Here is a 15,795-nt window from a genome sequence, read left to right on the forward strand (position 1 = left end):
CGGTTTTAAAAAAGTACAGTTGTCATCCTTTAATATTAAAATGTATTGACATATTTTGTCAAATACAGTTCATTGATAGGTTCAACACAACTTTAGAAAGTCTGAATATAATTCATCAGTCCCATACACAGCCATATATTATTGTAGATGAGAGTACTCAAATGTTCTCCAAGGTGCTGTCTGTGTATGGAGTTCACTGATTGGTTTAACTGGTCTCTCACGTGTCTTCCGCGGGCGGAATGATTCTGTCCAATCAGCGCAGGAGATCAGAGTGTTGACTGGAGCATTTGAACGTTGATTGGCTAAAGATCAAAACACGAAACAGTTCCCGCCTCTTTCCGGAAGCTGACAGTCACCTGACTTTTAATTTTTTCCCTTTCTGTTTCCTTGTTAGCCAGCGTCAGAGCTAGCCAACTAAACAAGGTCCCACTTTATTTACCACTTCTATTTCGGCCTGTTGCCTCTTTATTTTTCTTTCTCTTTCTCAGTGAGTTAAAACAACTCCTCCACCACCTCTAAAAATCATGGACGAGACGAGTCCGCTCGTCTCTCCGCTCCGGGACTCCGGTGAGTTCAACTACTGTCCCACAGAGCCCACAAGCCCCCGGGGCTCGTTTGGGAGCACGCCGGGCTCGGTGGTGCGCATCCCGGCAGGCAGTCCGGGGCGCAGCCGGGAGCGACAGCCGCTTCTGGACCGGGACCGCGGGAGCTCGCTGCGGGAGCCGCACAGGAACGAGTTCCCGGAGGATCCCGAGTTCAGAGATATCATCCGAAAGGCTGAGCGAGCCATAGAGGAGGGGATCTACCCGGAGAGGATCTACCAAGGATCCAGTGGAAGCTATTTTGTTAAAGACTCACAGGGGGTAAGACGAGAAGCTGCTAACTTGCACGGACCGATCACCAAGTGGCTGCCCAATGCTCACGGCCCCCTCAGCGTCTCGTGACTGATCGATGGCGTCTGAGGTGTTTGTGATGCAATGACTGCGAGACTGTTTTGATACAAGTGTCGGTCGCTTCTCGGAAAGGCCTCTTCCAACTCGGCTGTGATGACTTGGCAGATAGACGATAAGGCATGCCAACACAACAGGAACCTACGATGCACGCTAAAAAACGATCAATTATTCTAGAGTGAAAAAGAGTAGAATAAAAGTATAAGTAACACTGGCCGTGTGAATGCTCAAAGTAATGAAATACTAAACACAAAGTAAGAGTTTAAGGATTGATAAAACCAATGGTTGGATCAATTACTTCTTATAAACATTATCTGTTGCCAAAGTAATCTTTTTGTACTGACCAGGCATTTTAGTATTTTTTGTTGATACTTTTTTACTTTCACTCCCTCTATTTTTATGTTTACATCAATGCAATTTATGACGATTATTCTGCTTAATCTCTTAGTCAAGGTCCACCTCTGACCAGTTGTCACATGCCAAATAACACACAGATAAGATGCTTGTCCCACATTATGTCAGGTATGTCTCCAGTGCTTTGTTGCTGCAAGTCTGGGCACATTGTTATTATCTCATCAAACAGAAGATGCTGAGCACACGTCTGATTTGTTTCAGCCCTTATGATCACTTTATGTTTGAAAGTGTTTTACTTGGTGCTTCACACTCGAGACAAATCAGGGAATCCACACACACGATTATAGAGCAATTCTTTCCATTTGTCACCCCTCGACAACGTCTCCTAACTCTGATCATCGGATTAATGGCGGTAAACTTCGATCGCCACAACTGGAGCCGACCAGTAATAGTCATGAGCGACTCACAGCTGCTGTCCTCCCACCACCATGCCCCTCGACCCTGTTGGGCTGTGCTCATGTTTTAAAAAAAACGACGCTTGTCTTTTGACTTTGTCGCTGGATCCTCATTGTTGTATTTAGGGTCAATTTATGTCCAAGCTTTTTATTTAATGAATTACCAACCCCCCCACACACACACGCACCACTTCAGTTTCTGTAGTTAGTCACCAGTGTGCTTAGCAGTCATGTGCTAGCTCTCGTGAGGATATAATCCTCTTCAATGGCCGAGTGAATGTGTGTCATACGAGTGTAAAGCAGCATGTGACTTCTACAATGAGAACATTCCACCTCACAAAATGTGTTGCTTATCAAACACTCATGCCCTTAAATTTGGCTGTGGAAAACTTCAATTCAATTCATGTCAGCTACGGTTTAAAAAGTTTCTTGTTGTCCACTCCTGCGGCCTGATCGCCCTCTGTGTGTTTCAGTTCGGTTTCCAAGTCTCCAAAGTAGAACATTGTTCTTTTAAAATATTGAATTGAATTAATTAACACTCAACTCGACCTTCTTTTCTTCCCTTTCTTAACTCCCGGCGGATGCTGAACCTCTTGTTTCGGCTTTTTCCCTGATCTTCTTTCTCGTTTTCCTGCCTCTCTGTCTTCAGAAAGTCATCGGCGTGTTCAAACCTAAGAATGAAGAGCCCTATGGCCAGCTGAACCCCAAGTGGACGAAGTGGCTCCAGAAGCTCTGCTGTCCCTGCTGCTTCGGCCGCGACTGTTTGGTCCTGAACCAGGGTTACCTGTCGGAGGCCGGAGCCAGCCTGGTCGACCAGAAACTGGAGCTCAACATCGTTCCCAGGACCAAAGTACTATTCAAAAAAACACACACGGCGCTGCCCCCTCGTTATAAAAAAGCCAATCCTATGGCAACGACTGCCTCTCTTTATCAATGTGTTGCCTGATAGGTGGTGTACCTGGCTAGCGAAACATTCAACTACAGTGCCATAGACCGGGTGAAGTCTCGAGGAAAGAGGCTCGCCCTGGAGAAGGTGCCGAAAGTGGGCCAGCGTTTCCACAGGATTGGTCTGCCACCCAAGGTAATATGATGAATATGTTGTGACTACAGAGGCGATTGCTTATTCTTGCAGCCATATACGAAAAATACACAGCGGAGCAGCGAGTGATTTAGCGTGAATGTTTTTCTTGTACTCGTCACGATGCAACGGTTCGATCCGAACATCCAGAGAACGCGTGCGCCCGCTCTAGACCGCGATCTGTTGCTACTCCACCAGGTCGGCTCCTTCCAGCTCTTTGTTGATGGATACAAGGATGCAGATTTCTGGCTGCGCCGGTTTGAAGCGGAGCCTCTGCCTGAAAACACCAACCGGCAGCTCCAGCTGCAGTTTGAGCGGCTCGTCGTCCTCGATTACATCATCAGGAACACAGGCGAGTATTCACTCCGCTCGGCACGGTCGGGGCTGCGCCATCATTACGGGCCGTACAGTTACGCTGTTTATTACCTTCGCATTGAAAATGCGGACGGTTATGTTTTGATCGCCGTTTATTTATTTGTTTGTTTGTATGCGTGTTCCTCGCATAACTCAAAAAGTATTAAACCGAATCGCATGAAATTTGGTGGGATGATTGTTTATTATCCGGCGACCATTTGATTAGATTTTGGGATCGATCTGGTCAAAGGTCAAGGTCATGAAAAGGTAAAAATCTTCTTTTTACCATAGCGCGGTCAATTTCTATCCAATTGGCATGCAACTAATGCCAACATGTTCATAATTCAATGCCCAATCTTATGATATGCGAAGGTATGCACTCTACCGAGTGCCCGTTCTAGTTAGAATATGTGTTGGTCTGCTGTCTGGAATTCCTCCATTGCAGCTTTGGTCATTTGGTTTGTTTGAATTTTAATCTCTTGTTTTCCTTGGTAATCTAGACCGAGGGAATGACAACTGGTTGCTGAAGTATGACTGTCCTATGGATCCTGGGAATAGGGTGAGAGGAAACACAGACACAGTTGGAGTGTTTCTCAAATGCTTACCCCAAAGCCTGAATGTGTCTTTATTTGACCCCTATGGCGTGACGCAGGACACCGACTGGGTGGTAGTAAAGGATCCCATCATCAAGCTGGCCGCTATAGACAACGGCCTCGCCTTCCCCCTCAAACACCCCGACTCCTGGAGAGCCTGTAAGCACCGACGTTGACATTTTAACCAATCACTGTTCACAGGGAGAACGTTGTGCGTTCAAAGAAAGAAAAGGCTTCCCTGCTCTTTTACAAATAGTGTGCTTTATCATTGAGACGTGTCTTCCACCCACCAGACCCCTTCTACTGGGCGTGGCTCTCCCAGGCCAAAGTTCCCTTCTCCCAGGAGATCAGAGAGCTGGTGCTGCCCAAACTCTCCGACCCAAATTTCATCAAAGACCTGGAGGAGGATTTGTACGAATTATTTAAGGTACGAAGGGAAATAATGTGAGAGTAGTGAATGTGACGATATGTCTGCAGACATTCAAATAACGGACTCAGTTCTGTGGCTGTAAAGTTGTGTGTGTGTGTGTGTGTGTGTGTGTGTGTGTGTGTGTGTGTGTGTGTGTGTGTGTGTGTGTGTGTGTCTCACAGAAAGACCCCGGTTTCGACAGAGGACAGTTTCACAAACAAGTAGCCGTAATGAGGGGGCAGGTGAGTCCTCAGCAGTTTTTGACATGCAACTAACTGTTCCTCCTTTTTTGTTACCTTCGCATTGAAAATGCGGAAGGTTATGTTTTGATCGCTGTGTATTTATTTATTTATTTGTATGCGTGTTCCTCGCATAACAAAAAAAGTTTAAAACCGAATCGCATGAAATGTGGTGGGATGATTGGTTATTATCCGGGGACCATTTGATTCGATTTTGGGATCGATCGGGTCAAAGGTCAAGGTCATGAAAAGGTCAAAATATTCTTGAATTGCATGAAATTTGGTGGGATGATTGGTTATTATCCGGGGACCATTTGATTAGATGTTGGGGTCCAAGGTCAAGGTCATGGAAAGGTCAACATCTTCTTTTTACCATAGCACGGTCAATTTATATCCAATTGGCATGCAACTAATGCCAACATGTTCATAATTCAATGCCCAATCTTGTGATATGCGAAGGTATGCGCTCTACCGAGTGCCCGTTCTGGTTCTAAATATAACTGTACTTTCTCTTGTTTCATTCCAAGATCCTGAACCTGTGCCAAGCCCTGAAGGACGGTAAAACCCCCCTGCAGTTGGTCCAGATGCCCCCGGTCATCGTCGAGACAGCCAGAGCGCCTCAGAGAGCCAACAGCGAGTCGTACACACAGAGCTTCCAGAGCAGAAGACCCTTCTTCACCTGGTGGTAGGAGCAACGGAGAGTGAAGAGAGGAGGAGGAGGAGGAGGAGGAGGAGGAGGAAAAGCAGGATGCCAGAGCGAGCAGCGTCGACGTGCCAACGGAAGACGAGGCAGAATCTGAGAGCGCAGGTTTTTTGACCCCTGGAAAAAAATGAGAATAATGATCACCCTCCCCCGCCGCTCCTCGTGAATATTTTGGTGACCGAGAGCGAGCGGGTTGAGAGATGAGGCCAAAAGAGGACGGATTTTTGCAACATATCTTTTCTGTTTGCTTCTGTGCCTTGCATGGATGTCGGTGAAGAGTTAACGCCTAAACGACGAGGACTCTGTACCCTCGCTGCGAAAGTGAATTTCAGTGAGGTGTCACACTTTCCTTTTTTTCTTTTGGACTCCTGGGTCCCGGGTGCACACGCTCGCCAGTCGAAAGCCACTCATGCTTTGCTTTTGGACGGGAGGTGTTGCATTCCACATTTAATTTGTCTTCATACCGCTCTGCCTTTTTTAAAAAATCTTCCCCTGTATATTTCCTCTCACACGGTTAAAACTCTGGGCTGGTGGAAGCAGTTGTGCCACTCGGGAGGGGGGGGAATTAGCTTTTAAAAAAAATATTTTTTAACAAATAAGAGAAGTATTCATTGTGGTTTTCAGCGTTGGAGATTCAGGAACCGGGCTCTCGGTGCCGTGTGTGTTCTTACACAGGGAACACATGGGAACTGGTTTCACAGTTCCTCGTGGCGCCACGTAGCGGTTTGGATTCGGATCCCAGGAGGTCTGAGGCGATGTTGGAAAGCAGAGGCACTTTGGGTGAAAGACACGATGTTTGTTATTCTGAGATAAGTATGACTGGCTCGCTTGATTTTTTTTTTTTTTCCTTCTTCCACCGATGAGTTAAATCATTGGGATAGAAGACCAGATGATCCCTCGTGCGAGCGGGCGGAGGCGGAGCCGGTGACTCCCAGACTCGGCCATGTTGATTTCTGTTCATTTTCTGGCTCGCGGGTTGGACCTGAGTAAACAACAAAGTAACTTCCTGCTGTACTGAATTGACTGATGAAATGTATCGTGACAATGCACTGTATAATTTGTATGTAATATTTAATGATAGATTATAATTAAAACATATTCCATTAATACAGACGAGTTGTGTGTTTGTGGATGTAAAAAGTCACACGAAACAAATCGGACAAATTCAGCTCGACGTCCAGCTCTTCACTTATTTTAGAGTTGTTATAGTCCATTCGTCGGACTCTAGGTCCCTTCAGCTGCACTTGGTATTTCACGGTCTTTCAACTTTTTGTTTCAGAAACACGACAAAAGAATCTCATCAATGGAATCTTTATTTAGATGTTTATTTCAGTATTAAGTCATAAAAACACAAGATACCTTAATACAAATGGTTATACGGTGCTCTTAACGCAGTGTAACAATAGTGCTTTAAAAAATAATGCTCTTCATGCACATTTAAGATTTACTTTCAGGTCCGTCTCCTGCTATGGAGCTGCTTTGATTCTGCTGTTATGTTCATTTACATACAAGTTTTGAATTTCCCATAGTAGTTGGACTAATCCCCAGATTAATCCCAAAGTGCACTGGTCTTTCTCTCAACGCGTAGAGTACATGTTAGCAGCAGTATACAGGGTTCGTACGGTCATGGAAAACCTGGAAAAGTCATGGAATTCTAAAATGATTATTTCCAGGTCTGGAAAAGTTCAGAAAAAGTTTTGAAAAAGTCATGGCAATTTGTTATATTCATACGTGCATTCACGCTGTGTTTTAAATAATGAACATGCTGAATGAAGCCCAAAATATAAGCCGGCATATACGCTCTCATACTCGCATGAACACACCGTAACTGAAAAGACATCAATGTTTATTCTTTTAAATCAAACTGTTGTCTCTCATTCATTTAAAGTATACTGTATGCTTTGTAACTCTCATTGTTAGTTTAAATACTACATTTTCTCACTTTTTCATGTATACACTGAGATTTCACAACATGTTTGATCATGGGAAATTGGTTTAAAGTCCTGTAAACCCATTGGTCAACACGTGTATGAACCCTGAGTGCAGTCTGCCCTCTTCATGCAGAATACATCGTATACATCGTGTCCCAGCATCCTTCCCCGTGGTGGTCAGAAGCTTGTTAGTGGAGGATGCGGTGAAGGTAGCGTTCAGAGTGTTTCGCGCCCTCCTGTCTGGCCACAGCCAACCTGCGTGAGGAAGGTTTAAAAGGGGTTCGGTCCTTTGGGAGGTCTTCCTCGGTCTCGTCCTCGACAGTGGAGCTGGACAACGGCTCCTCGATCCTGCAAGACAGAGGTTTCGAGGAAAAGAGGAATAGCCAATCAGCAAGGGAAGAAGTCGTGTGTAGCATATCGATATCCTTTATATTCAAACTTTTAGCACGTAGTAGAAGTGAAGTTACGTGATTTTGAAACCCATGACGACCAGATTAAAGGTTTACGAGGCTGAGGCCGTAGCACAGCTGTGCTAAGCTAACATCGGTTAAGCTGTCGCTGAGACTTTTATGTTGCATTATTTACAATCTTAACCCTCCTATTCCCATTGGGGTCAATTTAACCCCATTCAATGTTCAACATCTCTAAAAAAAATGGTTGACATCATTTTTTTTGCTCATATTTCATGACTTCCTAATTTATTGGGGACAACTGGGAAAACATAAAATTCACATGATATGTTTTCAATGTCCTGTACAATTTGACCCCAGGCTGTTTTTCACTGTGTAAAACATATAAGAGATATCAACTTTATTTATTTAAAGGGCTATTTAGGTATCAACAAACACACATAAAGTACCTCACACTTAAACTTGGGAAACAATATTAATTCTAATAATTTTCTCTAGGTTTTAATTGCTGGGGTCAAAGATGTTAGTACATTTGAAGGTCACAGGAGGGTTAAGCAAAAGTGGCTACATGGTTGTATTTTCAATGAGCACAGAGTACAACTGAGGCCCCTCGTATAGTTATTGAGATATTTCAGACTGGACCAACAAATGGCTGCGGTGCACCATGTTGTTACTACGACACCGCCGTGTCCTCACGCAACCACTTTGCCATCCTGCGGCTCTTCATTACTCCTCCAACAAATCTAATTTAGTCTCGGCGAGGAATGTCGAAAGCGAAGCGATGTGCGAGAGAGGAGCGCGCGGTCTTGTGAGGTCACGCTGAGTTTATCAGGCATGTGACATTTTACACGTTGCATCTCAAGACGTAGAGGTCGTCTAGAATCAAGTCAAACGGGACCGTGAACACTTAGAAGTGACTTCAAGTGATTTATTCAAACATACACTACCGTTCAAAGGTTTGGGGTCATCCAGACAATTTCGTGTCTTCCATGAAAACTCACTTTTATTTATCAAATGAATTGAAAATTGAATAGAAAATATAGTCAAGACATTGACAAGGTTAGAAATGATGATTAATATTTGAAGTATTAATTTTGTTCTTCAAACTTCAAGCTCAAAGGAAGGCCAGTTGTATAGCTTATATCACCAACATAACTGTTTTCAGCTGTGCTAACATAATTGCACAAGGGTTTTCTAATCAGATATTAGTCTTCCCAGGTGATTAGCAAACACAATGTACCATTAGAACACTGGAGTGATAGTTGATGGAAATGGGCCTCTATACACCTATGGAGATATTTCTTTAGAAACCAGACGTTTCCACCTAGAATAGTCATTTACCACATTAACAATGTATAGAGTGTATTTTTGATTAATGTTATCTTTATTGAAAAAACAGTGCTTTTCTTTGAAAAATAAAGACATTTCTAAGTGACCCCAAACTTTTGAACGGTAGTGTAGATAGACAATATTATTAAAAATATTTAACTCCTTTTCCTTTTTAACTCTTTGCTTTTCACATCCTTTCTTTCCACTGACGGCTTCACTAACCTGAGATACCCTGATCCTCTGAGCCACCGGTGGTCCTTGTATCCCTCTCCTTTGATACCCGTTTTATTCCTCGCTCGGACTCGGAGCCCCACCAAGGCCTGGGCCAGCCCTGCCTCTTCCTCCCCTTCCTCCTCTTTGGTCTCCTCTTCATTCTGCGTTTCTGCATCCATCCCTCGCCACACCAGCTTCGCCCGATGTTCAGCGTCTCTGTCTCCTGCAGTTTTGAACAGCCTGTGCAGCTGGTGCAGGTTGACCCCCGTAAAGATGTTGGAGCATCCGGACTTCCGGCTTCGCCGATTGAAACGTTTCCATGGTCCTGGCAGGCCGGCCTCAGAGGAGCCGGATGCCGGGGCCTCTGCCATGTCGGTGGGATGGAGAGCTTCCAGGTGGAAGTATAAGAGGACAATATCCAGGGGGGAAAGTGGTTGACAGGAAGATAAGCTAGAGAGGGAGAAAGGAGAGAGACCAAATTGGTCAAACTAATGAGATCACAGCCCCCAAGCAAAGCTCAAACCTTCAGCCAGCTGACACATTTCCACGGCTGCAGCCAAAAACCAAGTCACCTTTCTAATCTGATCAAGTCTTAACCATTATTTATTCAATTAAGCTGTCGGCTATTTTCTCCATTTTGGGCCTTAAAATGTCATAAAATAGTGAAAAATAGCCATCACTGTTTTCCAAATACCAAGTTAGCGTAAGCATATTGCTTGTATTGTCCAACCAAAAGTCCCAAATGCAAAGATATGTTATGTAATATTGCTTTGTAGACACACTGGTTTGAAACTGGACAGTTGATAAAGGGATAGAAACCAGATGTTGCTCTGTGGCACAGCCTATTTACATAATATATATATAAATAATATATATAAGTGACAAACTACTGATTGGATATATAGGCACATTTGTCATATTTTTTGCTAGTATTTCTCAGGATTTATGTCATATTCAAATATTAGAAATAGCCAATAGCAGCCACTCTAGCTCGTGTCATTTCCCATTAACGTCTCCCTAGAGAGAATTCTGGCGGATATTGTTCACAGATGTCTACTATAAAAAAAATACCTTGACATTAATCTACAAATAAAGGGAAACAATAATTGTAAACAACGCTATTATGTAGTGTGATGTGAGTGCTTACCTTTCTGTCGGTTGTGTGAACGAGACAAAATGTAAATGAGCCAGCAGCAGACAAACAACCTGCACGCGCGCTAAGCCGAGCCGACACACCGCCGATGACGCGCCTGCGCAGGCGGAAGGGAAGGAATGATCAAACAGTAATCCATGAATGACGTCAGCGTCGAGGAGCTGCTGACGTGTACTGCGTACAGAATAGTTTGCAAAGTGGGCCGACCATTGAACACGCGCACACACACACACACACACACACACACACGCGCACACACACACACACACACACACACACACACACACACACACACACACACACACACAAGCGCGCACACACTTTTGGTTAATTTGAATATTCGATGGCCTTCTTTTTATCTCCTGTTTATTTATTTTATTGCACCATCTTTTACTGAGTTTTGTACTTTGCTCTTTTAACTGTTGAAATGTTTTGGATCATGTTATTGCCAAATTGTTCTAATTGACTACTGTACTGCACTTTGTGACACTTTGTCTGTGATACGTGCAATATAAATAAACTTTACTTACTTATACTTTACCCTCATCCTTTTACACATATCTTGCTGGATAGGCTACCTGTGATGTAAAAGTGCCTTTATTTGGTATCTCTCAACATTGTAAGTGCATACATTATTTCAATGGAGTGCAACCATTCAAGAATACCAGGTATAGTGATCAGTGAGAGTACCGTTTAACCAGGAGACCTAATGTTGATCAGTTGAACTATAGTTGCGGCTGCTATCCAGAGCCTGTTGCCTTCGTTGCATTATATTTTAATATTTTATAGATCTCTGTTTATCCACTCTGGGCACGTGATGTACATGTAAATGATGAATACGTTCCAGTATCAATGGGTCTTGTTATATAATGATTGGCAACTGGGGGGCGGCATTTTCCTGCCATCTGTGGTCGGGTGAGGACCCACGTGATCATTTTTGATGGAGGCCTCAGACAACAACAAAAATAGTTACTGCAAATGATGGATTACAGTTTGAGTTAAATATAGAATTATACAGACGTGAATTAATTAATTAAATTTTTTTTAATTTAATTTAACAATAAGTCTCTCTCCACAAAGCTGGGACAAAAGATAGTCCATGACATATTGGCAGGAGCTTCACTGATGCACTACAACAACCTCTGGGATGTTAAAATAAGTATTTTACACTAAAATAACTGCCTCTCTGCTCTGTCATCATGTCCAGAGAGCTTTAGGCTACTACTGGCCACATGGAGTCTGTCACTGTCATGTTTATTATCACTCTATAAGAATGAAAAAGTAACACCCAAAAAAGACTGATACAATCAACATAAATTAAATAATCAATATGAAAAACAAAAGCCTAATGCTGCTTTGAAACTGTTGTAAGAACACAACTTGTTACCTCTGCTGACGAGAAGAGCTGTCACTCAGGACTTCACCTTCCTGGACCCTGAACTCATCATGGCAATGTTTCTACCTATAGCCCCTGAAGGCAACCTAATTAACAGGTGCGTCGCCAGACAGCTATTTAAACGCGTTCCTCCATCTTCAACAAGCATTCCTCTTGTCTCAGGAGTAGAAATACGGACCGGTGTCTTTTAAAGCCAACATGACTGGAGTTTTTACTGCACTGCTGGGGGCTCGGCGGGCTCTTGCTCCCAAAGCCGGTGTGATGATCCAACAGAGAGCCAATCTGCGCACTAAACCACCAAAAGACAAAATTGGCCCTCTGGTAAGTTTACAAATATGTGTTAGTGTGTTAAGTTTCCCAGTGAAACATGTCTTGAATTTAAAAGACATAAATGTAAAAGTAACATGACCCTATCCTGCAGCAAACTAGCTTCGTGCTGACTGTGCTGACTGTGACTATCTTCTTGTCTGCTGGGTGGATCCTTGGCCACTTGGGCGAGTATAGATCCCGTCGCTAAACGAGGGGCCCCTGAACGCATCGTGTACACGCGTTAAAGTCACTATGCATGCTGTTGAAGTGCAAAATGTAACGTAATAAATTTTGAGTTTCTCAATTTTAATTTCGTTAACTGTTTTCTTTTCTTTTTAATTGACTGAAGTTCACCCTCAACACCACTAGGTGTCGGAAGCTGTCGGCGGAAGTGAAACCCTCTGCTTAAAAAATAGGCTGCCACAAGGCATCCATAGCCGAGAGATCCTGTTGTCCTTTGGGAGTTTTTTAACCTATCTAATCGTAACACGGAGCTATAGTGCCTTTAATTTTTTTTTTTTAAATCAGCATGAAGCCGAAGCTCACCGGAACCAACAAGCGACCGAAACCCGACCGAGCTGAGGCGGCTCTGTCCCTGCAGGACGAGCTCGCTGCAGCGATCCATGGGGCGTTTGAAGCCGCCGTGGAGATCGCAGTTCGAGAGGTGACGAAGCTCGTAGGTCAGGCAACGGGAGCCGTCCACGAAGACATGCGACGGGAGAACGAGTCCCTCAAACAAAGACTCCAGCGGGCTGAAGATATGCTGGACTGTGCGCGCATGGAGGAAGGAGGAGGAGGAGGAGGAGGAGGCGGCTCTCATCCTGTAAATAAACTCCTGGATGCCACCAGGCGCTCTGATCCAGCGCCCCTCGTGTACAGCCGGACGAGCCCGAGTCCTAAAGCGGGCAGAAGGCACAGCTGCACGGGGATCCGAGGGGACGCGCCTCGGCCCGGTCACAGCCGAGCAGCACACCGGCCTCCGGAGACCCAACGTCAACACGAGGAGCAGCGACCAGGCGACGTGGAGAAGGCTCGGGACAGTGACTCTGTGTCGGAGAGACGAGGAGACGATGGCTGCGCTGCTGCTTGTGACTCCTTGACTAAAGGTACGAGGGCCGAGGGGTTTTATTTTCGGTTTGTTCACTTTACTTTTGCATAATTTTTTTTTTAGTCCGTATATAAAGTAGAATTGATCTTGTTCCACAAGTGGTAAGGTGCTCACTGCTTTACACCCTTTGCAGAAATACAGGTGTGGGACTTTATACTTATTGAATGTGCTGAAGTACAAATGGGTCACCTTTTTTTAATGTATTGGTATCTAGAAGGCAATGAGAAGTCCACAACACAATGTGGTTTAATAAAACAGCCACTGGAAACTTCAAATGTCTACCTCTACACTTACTGCTTATTTTAATGTATTAAATTTAAAGACTATAAAAGTCTAGAGCACCTTTTTATATCCCTTTGGGATTGCCATTATATTACACTTTGGTTACATTATTTTAATTCTTAAGTAACTCTTTATCACAAATGTTTTTTGAGGGACTTTAATCTGGGAACAGAGGGTAAAGTGGCTCAACTATCTGAATAAATACTGTTGACTAGCCAATTTAATGAATATACATATTTAATGATGTTCCAATAAATAATGCAGAATGTATGATTTATTTACCGTGTGTGTACCTGTGATCTTTGTTTCCAGAAGTCGGTGAAGAGATCCCTCGTCTCTGTGAGTTGAGGGTCGAGAGCATCAACCAGCTGTGTACAGAACTAGCAGCTCGAGAACACGACTCGCCAACACTTCCCAGCCGGCACGATGAGTCCACGTTGAAGCAGTTTATTGTAAAGCAGGAGGAGCCGGAGGAGGCCGATGATTCAGCTTGCGGTTTAGAAGCCATTAAAGTGGAGGATTTTAGCCCGGAGTGCATGTCCCCGCTCCAGCCCGACGTGCTGGAGGACTGGAAACCTGAACCGGACATTCAGTGCCAAGACTCTAATGCTTCTCTGTCCTGCACCAGGCTGGCTCAGGGTAAGAATAAAATATGAAGATGTATAGCAACACATTAAGTGGGATTAACTATTCAGATTGGTTTTAAGCTTTACATCCAAAGTGCAGTGTTGCCTCTCTGAAACAACATTTTGACCTGAGGGCACTTACAATAAAATAGATCTAACCAAATGTCTATTCAAACCTAATAAAGCCTTTCCATTGGTTGCCTTTGTAGTATTAAGTTCTACGAACAATATGAAATCCACCACCTTGCATGATATTCATGTAACAGTCAAGCTATTATCTTCATACATTCAGTTGCTATATTTCAACATCTAGGCTCCCAATTTGGCTGCTAAACACCAATATATGTTCATAAAATTGTTAATGTAGTCAAATAATCAAATTTGATAAAAGCTTTCAATAATTATGCTCTGTATTCCTACAGCTGATACAATAAAGTGGACTCTTCTGCCACTTTGAAGATGATGTGTAATTTAAAATATATAACTTGGTTCATAAATATAAATGGCTTTAAGATGAAAATATCTCTACATTAGCACTAATGGATGGTCCCTCCCTCTTCTTAGACTTCCCAAACATCTTCCAGTTGCCAGAACCGGCGCCCGTCCCAGAAGATCCACCGCAGGTCTACGGAGTCCACGTGCGGACGGGCCGCAACCTCGGCCACTCCTTAACCCACCTCTACTCCTGCAAGTCCTGCAGCCAGACGTTCCAGCTGCCCAGTCTTCTGCGGCGGCACCACGGCCAGTGTCAGCAGAAGCTGCAGCAGGGCTGGCAGCCGCCCGTGGATGGAAGCAAGAGGGTCCGGCTGCAGCTGTACCCGCCGGGCTGCAGCCCCTTCTGCTGCACCGTGTGCAACCGCGAGTTCAACCGCATGGAGAACCTCAAGACTCACCTTCGCATCCACACGGGCGAGAGGCCGTACACCTGCGCCGTCTGCTCCAAGTGTTTCCGCCACTCCGGGGCCTTGACCAGACATTTCCGCATCCACACCGGGGAGAAGCCGTACGTCTGCGGCCAATGTGGGAAGTCCTACAGAAACTGTGGGGGGCTTAAATTCCACCAGCGTTCACACAACAAGCAGCTACAGTAGCTACACTTTCTTTAAAGAGCTGCTGGTATACATTGCTTAATATGTTTGGATCATTTTCATTTTGAGGGTCAAAGTTGGCTAATGTTGTGTGTTGGTCTAACCTTGAATTAATCTGAGTGTTCCTTAAACTGTAAGGTAATAGTGGATGACTTCATTACTCTTGTCTGCACCGTTTCACCTCAATGGTCTTCCCTTTGAGATTAAAGATAATGTTTTTAAGAGCTCTCAATGCAAATGAGAAATCTCAACATTTATTTCTGATATTTTGAATGTGCACAGATTGTAAAGCCCTCAGGCAAATGTGTAATAGTTTCTTATTCATGGCAATTGTTATATTTATCATTTTGTTTTCAAATATGTATTTTATTTGGACACTCGTGTCATCAATTACTTGTGTAAATTGGTCTGCTTTGATTTACTGTCCCAACAAACAATTCCCTTTTGAATTTGTGTGTGGGGGGCTGTATAAAATGTTTGTATTTAGGTGAGGCTTAAGGTTTTTATCTCCATTCCCTCTTTGTTACTCCTGGCGTGCATGCTCTGGTGTGAAAATAAAGTTCAACATTTCTGCAGAAAAATATTAATGAAATGTCCGCCAGCAGCGTTACGAGGTTGTTATTAAAATCTCCTTCATAAATGTGTGGTTACTTCTCACTTTCTGGGTTCAAAGCTGAGTTCATGGATTGTACAGTACATAAAAGAAATGTTTTGAAATAATAGCAGCTAAACCAATCATGTTCCAACATGCAACTTGATGTGGAACTGCTCCAGCGCAAATGTTGTGAAAATTATACTTTTTAAGGAAGTAGGAG

At 43.9% G+C, this 15,795-nt stretch overlaps 3 protein-coding genes across 4 annotated transcripts; 2 read left to right on the forward strand and 1 right to left on the reverse strand.

The window, feature by feature from the left end:
- Positions 1-389: 389 nt before the first annotated feature.
- pi4k2a (phosphatidylinositol 4-kinase type 2 alpha) lies at positions 390-6,248 on the forward strand. 2 transcript variants are annotated; one of them, XM_056409631.1, is made up of 9 exons: positions 390-863; positions 2,409-2,609; positions 2,709-2,840; positions 2,988-3,189; positions 3,692-3,750; positions 3,844-3,943; positions 4,078-4,211; positions 4,376-4,435; positions 4,960-6,248. In XM_056409631.1, exons 1-9 carry the CDS (start codon positions 525-527, stop codon positions 5,119-5,121), a joined length of 1,389 nt encoding a protein of 462 aa, XP_056265606.1. In that variant the 5' UTR covers positions 390-524; the 3' UTR covers positions 5,122-6,248. The 2 variants fall into 2 exon arrangements, with proteins under 2 accessions (XP_056265606.1, XP_056265607.1); XM_056409632.1 differs by having other exon boundaries at positions 395-863; positions 3,036-3,189.
- Positions 6,249-6,430: 182 nt separating this feature from the next.
- avpi1 (arginine vasopressin induced 1) lies at positions 6,431-10,320 on the reverse strand. Its single transcript, XM_056410129.1, has 3 exons — positions 10,166-10,320; positions 9,028-9,468; positions 6,431-7,414 (listed from the first exon to the last, which is right to left on the reverse strand). Exons 2-3 carry the CDS (start codon positions 9,387-9,389, stop codon positions 7,255-7,257), a joined length of 522 nt encoding a protein of 173 aa, XP_056266104.1. The 5' UTR covers positions 9,390-9,468; positions 10,166-10,320; the 3' UTR covers positions 6,431-7,254.
- A 1,890-nt stretch (positions 10,321-12,210) lies between these two features.
- On the forward strand, positions 12,211-15,614 carry LOC130190620 (zinc finger and SCAN domain-containing protein 2-like). Its single transcript, XM_056410128.1, has 3 exons — positions 12,211-12,982; positions 13,579-13,905; positions 14,457-15,614. The coding sequence occupies exons 1-3, from the start codon at positions 12,406-12,408 to the stop codon at positions 14,981-14,983; spliced, it is 1,431 nt and encodes a 476-aa protein (XP_056266103.1). The 5' UTR covers positions 12,211-12,405; the 3' UTR covers positions 14,984-15,614.
- The last annotated feature ends 181 nt before the right edge of the window (positions 15,615-15,795 follow it).

This window comes from Pseudoliparis swirei, chromosome 24 (assembly GCF_029220125.1).
Source record: "Pseudoliparis swirei isolate HS2019 ecotype Mariana Trench chromosome 24, NWPU_hadal_v1, whole genome shotgun sequence".
Taxonomy (NCBI): domain Eukaryota; kingdom Metazoa; phylum Chordata; class Actinopteri; order Perciformes; family Liparidae; genus Pseudoliparis; species Pseudoliparis swirei.

Bases quoted from the DNA above. Each gene is read 5' to 3' on its own strand.
- pi4k2a (XM_056409631.1), top strand. From the start codon at position 525: ATGGACGAGACGAGTCCGCTCGTCTCTCCGCTCCGGGACTCCGGTGAG. The intron at 864-2,408 runs GTAAGACGAGAA...CTCTGTCTTCAG, and splicing joins TTGTTAAAGACTCACAGGGG to AAAGTCATCGGCGTGTTCAA. The intron at 2,841-2,987 runs GTAATATGATGA...CCGAACATCCAG, and splicing joins GGATTGGTCTGCCACCCAAG to AGAACGCGTGCGCCCGCTCT.
- avpi1 (XM_056410129.1), bottom strand. From the start codon at position 9,389: ATGGCAGAGGCCCCGGCATCCGGCTCCTCTGAGGCCGGCCTGCCAGGA. The intron at 7,415-9,027 runs GTTAGTGAAGCC...TCTGTCTTGCAG, and splicing joins AGAGGATCAGGGTATCTCAG to GATCGAGGAGCCGTTGTCCA.
- LOC130190620 (XM_056410128.1), top strand. From the start codon at position 12,406: ATGAAGCCGAAGCTCACCGGAACCAACAAGCGACCGAAACCCGACCGA. The intron at 12,983-13,578 runs GTACGAGGGCCG...CTTTGTTTCCAG, and splicing joins TTGTGACTCCTTGACTAAAG to AAGTCGGTGAAGAGATCCCT. The intron at 13,906-14,456 runs GTAAGAATAAAA...CCCTCTTCTTAG, and splicing joins CTGCACCAGGCTGGCTCAGG to ACTTCCCAAACATCTTCCAG.